Source organism: Coptis chinensis, chromosome 7 (genome assembly GCF_015680905.1).
Source record: "Coptis chinensis isolate HL-2020 chromosome 7, ASM1568090v1, whole genome shotgun sequence".
Taxonomy (NCBI): Eukaryota; Viridiplantae; Streptophyta; class Magnoliopsida; order Ranunculales; family Ranunculaceae; genus Coptis; species Coptis chinensis.
In genome coordinates this window covers 76,465,349-76,475,650 of record NC_141462.1, presented here as the reverse complement: position 1 = coordinate 76,475,650, position 10,302 = coordinate 76,465,349, and the positions used below count along the sequence as shown (strand labels likewise).

General features: G+C 37.4%; 2 protein-coding genes across 2 annotated transcripts; one reads left to right on the top strand and one right to left on the bottom strand.

Moving 5' to 3' along the window:
• Positions 1–2,754: 2,754 nt before the first annotated feature.
• LOC147488975 (WRKY transcription factor WRKY24-like) lies at positions 2,755–5,668 on the top strand. The gene is given in 7 exon segments (XM_086570699.1): positions 2,755–3,202; positions 3,532–3,714; positions 3,820–4,387; positions 4,390–4,474; positions 4,598–4,759; positions 5,065–5,437; positions 5,440–5,668. Coding segments are annotated over 7 exon segments (1,800 nt in total). The 5' UTR covers positions 2,755–2,842; the 3' UTR covers positions 5,509–5,668.
• A 3,010-nt stretch (positions 5,669–8,678) lies between these two features.
• On the bottom strand, positions 8,679–9,447 carry LOC147488974 (protein EARLY RESPONSIVE TO DEHYDRATION 15-like). The gene is made up of 2 exons (XM_086570700.1): positions 9,096–9,447; positions 8,679–9,012 (listed from the first exon to the last, which is right to left on the bottom strand). Exons 1-2 carry the CDS (start codon positions 9,343–9,345, stop codon positions 8,849–8,851), a joined length of 414 nt encoding a protein of 137 aa, XP_086426826.1. The 5' UTR covers positions 9,346–9,447; the 3' UTR covers positions 8,679–8,848.
• Between the last annotated feature and the right edge of the window lie 855 nt (positions 9,448–10,302).

The window sequence follows — 10,302 nt, the reverse complement described above, 5'->3', positions numbered from 1 at the left end:
ATACTCTTATGATCAACTCAGTACAAAACGCTCACTTGAGCTCTAATACTCTCTTGAGCTACAATTTTCTCACTAATTGAGGACTTACATTTATACAATCAATTCAGTTCTTGTCAAAACAGTATTACTTGCATCTTCAATCATTATGTAACCCGTGTGTTTCCCACGTGTAGAGTTAGCCTCTCATCAGATCGTCCTACAAAATAGGAACGACTTAATGAGAGGGGCTGTGTGAGGGACTAATATACAAATTATACATGTGTCCAGCACAACTCAATATATAACTATATCAAGACCTGCCAGGTCGCTCATATCAAGACCTGCCAAGTCGCTCATACCAAGACCTGCCAAGTCGCTCATATCAAGACCTGCCAGGTCTTGTAACGCTCAAAGAAGGAAAGACAACCGTTACAGCAATTCTATAACAGCAACCATTCACTCATTTATCCTCCCTTTAAGCTCATTCAAGAGCCTCATTGATCGGAGGTCACAGACTATAAATGACGAGGGAAATACCAAAGTGAAAGGAAGGGGAGCTTCATGCTCATATTCTCTCAATCTCCAATTCAATCACTCAACATGAACTATGTCCGACTTGATTTCAGTTCACCGGAGAACTGGATACGTAGGCAGTTTGATCATTCGAACTCAGTCATAACACCATCTTCCCTAATCATCTAGATTCGTAAGGTCGTGACTAAAACGCACCTTTACAACAATGTTTTTGGCAATTTGAGTACCAACGCGCTGTTAAAACCTCGTTTTTATCTCAACAATTGTTAAATTTACAACCAAAATACTCACAATTTTAGTAGTGGGTTGGACGTGACAAGTTTTTCCATCCCACAAATAAGACAGGTCAAGTTTTGCCGTGCCATCCAAACTTTTTTTATATTTTTTAAAATAAAAAATTGAAACGGCTAGATTTTGTACCGTTGGGCGCCAAAGAAATGAATGGAATAGTGGACGGGACAAGTTTACTCGTGTAAAAAAAAATTAAAATTGGGATAGGACAAGTATTCCCGTCCGAAATAGAAACAAAAAATTTGGAAAAAAAATGCGTTGGTACGTAATGTGATTTTAGCAATTTTTACTAACACAAAAAGTTGATGTGTCCCAATTTTTTTTAGCAACGCGTTGATGATGCTCTCAGGAGAGGAAAAATTCATTTTCAATGTAAATAGATGAAAACATGAATTTGGTAGCAATTATGATCCAATGGTGCGGCAAAACACTAAATACCACAAAAATTGTGATCCAATGGTGCGTCAAAACTCTAACCCATGAACGCTATCGGTATAAATTTTGTTATATATACCGCGAATTTTAATGATATAGCGTATGCTCTACACGCCAGAACGAGCGGCGGCCAAAGAAATAAATCTACACACCTTTTGTGGGTGTGTATAGCGGCTAGAATTTCCAAATGACTTGGACAGCGTATGTCGTCGGTGGAGTACGTATCGTTCTATTTTCTAGTACCGTCTCATGTTTTCTTTGTACTCTGACGATGGTCTATGCCCTGTTTGCAAAAAGAGTAGACTGGATGCTTTCGGAGACTATGCAATACATTGTCGACACTTTTCAGGTTTCAAATACCAATCTAGACATTTTATGTGATGCATTTTGGAGGGCTGAGGTACAAGTGAAGAAGGAGGCTCCCGTCAATTTTCTCACTGATCCGAATGAGGGAAGATCGACACTTCAACCTGCGGATGTATTGATCTACAGTAGGTCTGAGGGAAGGCATGCGTGTGTTGATGTAACTGGAGCCTCTCCGTTGGTAGGGATTGAGAATGGAGTCTTTGAGGTGGGTGACACAGTTAATAGAGCAGCGACAGGAAAGATTGAGAAACACGAGGAAGTTTGTAGGGCTAACCAGTATTGTTTTATTCCGCCTCGGCCAACACTTTTGGTTTTAAGCACAACAAATCTGTTGAGCTCCTTAAGAGATTGCAGTAAAGTTATGATCAGAACGAATGATGTACCGGTTCTAACGAAGTTTGTATTTTAGGAGAATATGATTTGTCATTCAGAAAGGACTCGCGGCGCAGCTTGTTGTACGTTTGTCCTAATTATTTGTAAAACTCGTTATCATTATCAATAAAATTTTAACTAAAAAAAAATGTGTTTTGCACCCGCCATTGCCATGGCGGCTAAAATCGAAAAAAATAAAATTGCTTTAAATTTAACGCTAAAACCCATTGGAGCACATAAACGCCACTAACCCCATCTATTGTAGTATTGTGATTTGGTGTTTTCACGCACCAAACCATAGGACTCAACGAAAACTTATTATCTTCTCGTTCTTGTTATGTACGGAAAATTACCAAGTCAAAATGTACTCGGATCCAGCTAAACTAGGAAAAACACCATTGCATGTCTGCATTGGCCTGAAGACCTATAATTGAATTGACCTGCATAATAAATTAATAAGTGCATCACATATTCACATTTCTTCTAGTTCAACTTACTCTACCGAAATTGGTACAATTAAAGGGTTGGTATGGTCATTTCAAAGTCAATAAAAGTCAACTCCAGAAAAAAATAAAATAAAATAAAATAAATACTAATGTAAACAATGTGGGTAAAATGGGAATTTCAATTTACGTACTAAAACTAAACATGTGGACAAGCCAATCTGAGTTCAGCCGCCTCTCTTCAGTCAAACATACAACATTTGACCAAAAAATGAAATTCAACAGTCAAACTCGCTCTATAACTTCCAAGAAGATGCTATGGCTCCTTTACTTCAAGACGTGTACATTTTTTCTTCTCTCTTATTCATTCATTCTTCTTCTCATTTCTTCTTTCAAACTCTTCTTCACACCAACTCTCTCTCATGGCCTCTTCAGCTGGAAGTTTAGAAACATCAGCAAATTCCCATCCTACTTTTTCATTCTCAACTCATCAATATATGAACTCATCTTTCTCTGACCTTCTTGCTAGTGGTGGTGGGGGTGGGGGTGATGCAACTGATAATAACAACCAACAACACCACCATATGATGAGAAGAGGTGGTGGACTTAGTGATAGAATTGCTGATAGAACTGGTGCTGGTGTTCCAAAGTTCAAGTCAATTCCACCACCTTCATTACCTATTTCACCTCCTTCTGTTTCTCCTTCTTCTTACTTCTCTATTCCAGCTGGTTTAAGTCCTGCTGAACTCTTAGACTCACCTGTACTTCTTTCTTCTTCTAATGTAAGTGTCAGAAGCCTTGATTAGCTTACTTTTTATAGATTGTTTCCGTGTTTAGAAATCTACTTTTTGGTGTTTTATCTCTTTTAATATCTATTTTGACAATTATTAGTCAGATCAGTTATGAGTCAGTCTGAAAAGCAAGATTTTTTGACAAATATCCAATCATTTACTTTAACTGTTTTATGACTTATTTCTACTTTTGAAACATGTGTCTCCCTTGTTTTTGTGTTTTTTGCTTCTGCAAACTGTCTCTAGTGTTTTAGATTGGATAAGTGCTCTCGACTTCAATCTGTACTCATTGGTTTTCTCTGTTTTTTTTATGTTTGCAGCTTCTACCGTCACCAACTACTGGATCATTTCCTGCTCAAACTTTCAATTGGAGAGCTAATTCTAATAATTTTCAGCAAGGGGTCAAGCAAGAAGATAGGAACTACTCTGATTTCTCCTTTCAACCACAAACAAAATCGAATACTGTGTCGTCTGGATCGATGTTTCAATCCTCTATGTCTGCGGTATTTTTCAATCTCTTGTAATGAATTCATTCTATACTCTCTTCAGTTTCATTTGTTTCAATTTTACCATATGGTCTAAAGTACTAGCTTGATGTAAACTAATAGGGAGAAGCGTATAAAGGACAACAACAACAACAACAACCATGGAGTTTCCAAGAACCAAGCAAGCAAAGTGATTGCTCTGCTGGAACTAAGGCCATCGTAAAGTCTGAATTTGGTCCATTACGATCACAAAGCTTTACGCCGGAGAATTTTAATGCACAAATGACTTCTCAAAGTAACGATGCATCTCAACCTGATTATAATCAGTACTCTCAACCTACACAAACTCTTAGAGAGCAGAGAAGATCAGAAGATGGCTACAATTGGAGAAAATATGGACAAAAACAAGTCAAGGGGAGCGAAAATCCGCGAAGTTATTACAAGTGCACTTTTCCAAATTGTCCAACTAAGAAAAAAGTGGAGAGGTCATTAGATGGACAAATTACTGAGATTGTGTACAAGGGTAGTCATAACCACCCTAAACCTCAGTCTACTAGAAGATCATCAGCTTCTTCTCAATCAATTCAAGCATCTATGCCTCCCACAAATTCGGAAGTCTCTGATCATTTTGCAACACATGGAAACTCACAACTGGATCTTGTTACAACACCAGAAAATTCTTCAATCTCAATTGAGATGATGAATTCGACCATAGCTCTCAGAGGAGTAGGTCTGGTGGTGATGAATTTGATGAAGATGAACCTGAAGCTAAAAAATGGTAATACTTCTAGCTTAGCACTCATTTATGGCTCTTCTTTTTCACTTTGGAACTTATTACGTATCATATATGCTTGTTATAATGTAATACTCATAAATGGTTGATTTCCTTTTTGTTTTTCAGGAAGAAAGAGAGTGAAAATGAGGGTATCTCTGCTGCTGGAAGTAGAACTGTGAGGGAACCTAGAGTTGTAGTTCAAACAACCAGTGATATTGATATACTTGATGATGGCTATAGATGGAGGAAATATGGGCAGAAAGTAGTAAAAGGGAATCCCAATCCAAGGTGAGCATGCTTCGTGCCTGTCTAACTTAATTTTGAGAAGCTTATTGTCTTTCAATTTCATTATTATACTTCAAGTATCCTAGACAATGAGACGGATGTATCCATTGCAAACTACCCAGGTCACATAATCAACATTGCCTTTTGTGTGTTTTGGACCTTTTCCTATGTTTACAGAACATAATTTTTTCACGTGCTGATGGCGAAATTCTAAATTAAACTGCCTTAAGATGAACATGGTGTCTAAAAAAAGACACGGTTTCCAATTTTAAATTTGTTTTAACATTGTTTTGGTTATCTTATTTTAGGAGCTATTACAAGTGTACAAATGCTGGATGTCCAGTTCGAAAACACGTTGAGAGGGCATCGCATGATCTGAGAGCGGTGATCACAACGTATGAAGGGAAACACAACCACGATGTCCCAGCAGCTCGTGGTAGTGGCCACCACAATGTCAATAGGCCAATTCCTGATAACAGCAATATGACTATGCCCATTAGGCCATCGGTTACGACAACTCAGTCTAACAACAACACAGGCAACACATATCGCAATGTGAGGATTCCTATGTCCGAAGGACAAGCACCCTTCACTCTAGAAATGTTGCAGAGCCCAGGGGGATTTGGCTTCTCAGGTTATAACAATTCAATGAACTCATTCATGAATCAACCTCAACAAATGGACAGCAGTGTGTTCCCAAGACGAAAGAAGAACCACGAGACGACATGTTCCTCGAGTCATTGTTATACTAAATTGCTTAATCAAAGGGGTAAGGAAAAGTCAACTTATACAATAAGATCACATCTTTATTTAATTTCATTATTTAGGTTTGTTTTGATGTATATTTAATAGGTTTTGGCTGTAAATTTCAAAAAGAAGTGATATAAAAAGATGTCTAGTATCATTTGTTCATTTGTTTTGAGGCCTAGCTTTAGCTTAGAAGTTAGAAACAAGGCCTCTCTCTCACTGATGTATCACATGGTAGAAAACATATAAAGAACACAAGTTTTGCTTCATTTCCTTAACTTGTTTGTGCATTGTTGACAAAATTGGAGTTTGCTATATTTAAATATAGATTTTTTACGAAATGGTGCAAGATGGACTTTTCCATCTATGTCAAGCATAGTTCAAAATGCCGCAATATGTGCCAATGTCTGGGGAATCAGCACGATACTCTACAGTGTCGGCTTAATTGATGTGTCGATATTTTGGGCAGTTTGCGTTGAAATGTCTATGATGGCCATTTTCCCTGGCTAATCAGTTGGTCAAAATTGTCAATTTGGGTATCCATTAGCATCAACACCGACTAATTAACATCAATCCGTATTCATTAACATTGTGGTTTTGATGTTCAATTATGTTATGACGTGTATCCAAGTATCTAATCCTCGTTTTAGATTATTAAAAGGTGATTAAGAGTAGTTTAATGCATTATTTTGCTGGTTTCTGAAGTTTAAACCAAGTCAAAGATTTTGAGCTGGTCTGTAACTTGTTGAACAAGTTGGTCTAAGTCATTCATGACATCCACATGCTACGTGGACTTTTTGAGTGTCAAATCCCAAGATTAAGATGACACTTATTTTGATTCTCAGATGATAAGGGACCATCAAGTAAATTGAGTTGATGTGAACGTCAACTGCGAATGACACGGTAGAACAAAGATAAGATGGTGTTACTTCATAAACACGACTTTGTTAATGTAGTGGTTGAGCAAGGGCCACCCAAACAACCGACATTACCACATAAGGACAAATTATAAAGAGAGGACTTTGTCTTGAAAGAGCATCTTCTCCAATGTAAAAGGCCATGCGCCTATGCGCATTGGTGATTTGGTCTCGACCATTTTATATCTCCATCATGCCATACATGGAACCGGGGGTGCGTGAAATGCGGTCACAACCCCAAAGATTTGGAAAAGGTACATAATGATAAGTAATTTGTTTGAAAAATGGCTAGACTATAAGGATTCACACCTCCAAAAATTTTACAAAAAATTCTACTGCCGCACCCTCTCGTCTTACTCCCTAGTTGAGAGTTGCATATACTCTTGCACCCCATAAATTGAATCTTTTTTTTTGTTTGAAATATTTAGAGGGTTAAGGTAGTCTCACACCGGTTACATTAAAGGACCCTAATCCGAAGGTTTACATTGTCCGAAGGCTCATCAACCCCGAAAAGAACCTAGCCCAAAAGCTTTTGTTGATGCGCCAGTTTTAGTAGACCCAACCACCTAGGCCGGCTCTGAGTTCTTGGGGACCCAAGGCAAGCCTAAAAAATGGGGCCTATTCAAACAAAGCTATTTTTTTTTTTTTTTTTTTGTTGTATTGTCATAAGCTGGTGTGTTTGGGTTAGTGGGTTTGAGCTCTCCACTGTATTTTGAGGAGCAGGGTTCAAACTAGTTTTTAAGAATCTAATGAAGATGTATTTGATTATTGGGCTTGGACTATGTATATAGGTTTAGAATCTAAAGAATAGAAGAGGATTTAATTATTGGGCTTGGACTATGTTAGTTATTGGCTTGGGCTAGTATGACAGTTTAGACATATAAATAGTCTTTATTGTCATTTTGGGGGCCTTTTTCTGGACCTAATTGCGGGGGATCTAGGCGGCTGCCTAGTTGGCCTTGCCCCAAAGTTGGCCCTGCAACGACCTCCATCTTGTCCATAAAGACTTACTTTCGCTCTTCGGTCTACCCATCATAACAGGGCCCATACATTGAATTTTGGTTCCGGGTCTGTCTCCAACTTTCCATGGAGGTGCAAATGGACAAAATTGGCTAGCTAACCAAAGTTTAACCCGGCCCATGGTTTACAAAACTGTATCCAAATCCTAGCTAGAGTGCTAGACACCCTAGACTCTTAGCCTGCAATGTTTGGCCCATGGTCCAATAAAAATTGGAGAGTTCAGCGGAAGGCCCACAAAGGCACAAACATAAAGTTATTGCATTTACTCGCACAAGACCCGTTATAAGAAAATATCGGAGGAAACACCCTTATGATTAGTATCTAGGAAAAATATATAGTGTCCGATGAAAGAAAACTTGACGGAACTGCGCAGTGATTTTTCGGGTGAATACCATATGGATGCCGTGGAGATCATCATGTTAGAAAATCAGTTCGATTTATAATTTCTAACCTCGTCAGATGAGGATGAAAATTCATAAATAGTTGACGACCGAAAATGACTAAAGCTGTTGAGATTTGCAATATCAGTTGGTATGGTTACAAGTTTCAAAACAAACTGATTTTTTTCATCCTCACCATAATTCTCAGCCTAAATCCATACCTTTTTCTTATGAGAATAAGCTCTGCATTCATGTTGTACTGTTGTATACTACTAGTCTTAGACTCTTAGTAATATGCCTATGGTGAATGTTCAGCTGGTAGCAACAAAACTCTTTAGTTCTGCTTTAAAAAACAAATAAAGTTCGAACTTTGTCTACTACTGTATTGATAATTGATACATGAGTCGTCATTCGAAGAATCGAAGCCCATGACCCAAGTAAGTTGGGTTCTTACTTCATAGATAAGGATTCGACCTCCCTCTTTTTGATCTTTTGTACTTTGAATTTTGATCCCTAATTGCTGTGAACCCTAAATCCCTAATTGCTGTTTGTCATTATATTGACAGTATTTGGTTATCAAAACAAAAGTGTTCCTCCTGTTCATCGAAGGGTAGTGTAAAATAATATATATCTTTGAGGTTTGCTTCAACATGAATGCTTCTTCCCAATTGGGAAAACTCACCAATAGTGGCAATGAATAACATGCCACATCTTAGAAAAACGAAAAAGAAAATTCCAAATTTACATAAAATATTACTCAATAATCCAAAAAACTACCATGAAAAATTCCAAATTTACATGATCTTATCCTCTTAGCAAAAGCAAATCAATATTTAAAAACAAAAATTCTCATCAATGTCAAGCAAACACCAATCGGAGTTTTTGTTTCCAATTATTTATTTCAATTTCAAGAACAAAACAAACTACACATATACAAAGTTAGTGCTGACCATGTACATGAAAACACAAAATGAACATTCTCCGGTTCCACTTAAAAACTGACTAACTCATTCTAGCTGACTCAACCTTCACCTAGGCTGCTGAATCGGTCTTGGATTCACTTTCACGTTCACAAACTTGGGTACTTTCTCAAAATACTTTGGATTCTCAGCAACCCCACCTCGAGATCTGCGGTATTTCATCGATCCCAAGGACACCAACTCGGTAAAGTAGTCTTTCTCTTCTTCATCATCTACAAAACACACAATAAAACAAACTCAGTGAGTTGACTCAAAAGAAAAAGAGGACTGGATCGTTAGTAATAGGAAGACTTACGTTTGTTGGTGTAACCATCAAAGACAGACTCAATTTCCGGGAGGACAGGTTCGTCATTTTGAGAAAAATCAAGGTCATATTCGGGATCTTGAAAACATTCTTGGAGCCAGTAATCACGGAACCAAGCTGAAGAATTGACAAGTTCCCACCATTGGTCGGAAAAATCCACAACTTCCCGATACGCCCCTGGTATGAACATAGGAGCGTTTGGGTTCAAAGAAGACGAATTTGGTCGAGAAATTACTTCCATTGCCACTCAAAGAAAAATAGATACCAAAGCTGCACGGGTCACGTCTGAAATGCTAGTGTCACAATGAGTGTATTTATAAGGAGGGAACAATTACTTAGGTCGTGAGTTGTGTTATATTACAAGATTGACACTTAATAATTCATTTAATAATGGTTTTTTAATCTAGAAATTGAGCTGTAGACACATTTTTTTAGGGGTAATTTTCCAATTAGTAACCCATAATGTCAATCTGTTCTCAAATAGTAACCACTCTTCAATTTTGACTTTTCAACCACACTTTTAACACTTTTGCCCTTCTCCTTATTTTCAAACAATGCCCACGGGACATGCAACACTCTCTCCACCGCAACACTCTCTCTCTCCTTATTTCAAGTAATTTGATGGGTGGATAGATACCACGATTATCTTTAGAGATGAAGAGATGCAAATGAACGGTCATTTTAACGATTCGTGGTTTAAAAGCCTCAAGATTCGTAAACATTAAGATGGACGGTTATTGACATTAACACTGTTCATATACTATTTTTATTATAAAAAAATTATTTTTAATAAGAAAAATGTAGAAATAATAAGATTCTTGTAAAAATAACATGAATAATGATAAAAAAAAACATGAATAATAGATAAGATTCTTGTAAAAATAACAAGATAAAAATCATGAATTAAACCAACCCATGTATTAAACCCTTAAAACTAAGCAAAATCTACACAAAGATTAGGACATGTTCCAGTTCTACAACTATCATCAACAAAAATTGCAAAAGCACTTAAACTAAGACAAAACATAAACCCCAACATAAAAACCGAACGTAACATAACAACCCTTAATCTTCATCGCCTTCATCTTCCTCCTCGCCTTCATCTTCCCTCTTCTTCATCATCGCCATCATCCCCGTGAATCGAACTATCATCATCATGTTGGTCTTCCCACATGTAATCGTAGAGGGTCTTCAACAA

Excerpts from the sequence above, each read along its gene's own strand:
- LOC147488974 (XM_086570700.1), bottom strand. The coding sequence starts at position 9,345 with ATGGAAGTAATTTCTCGACCAAATTCGTCTTCTTTGAACCCAAACGCT. Across the intron at positions 9,013-9,095 it reads TGATGGTTACACCAACAAAC|ATGATGAAGAAGAGAAAGAC; the intron begins GTAAGTCTTCCT and ends TGTGTTTTGTAG.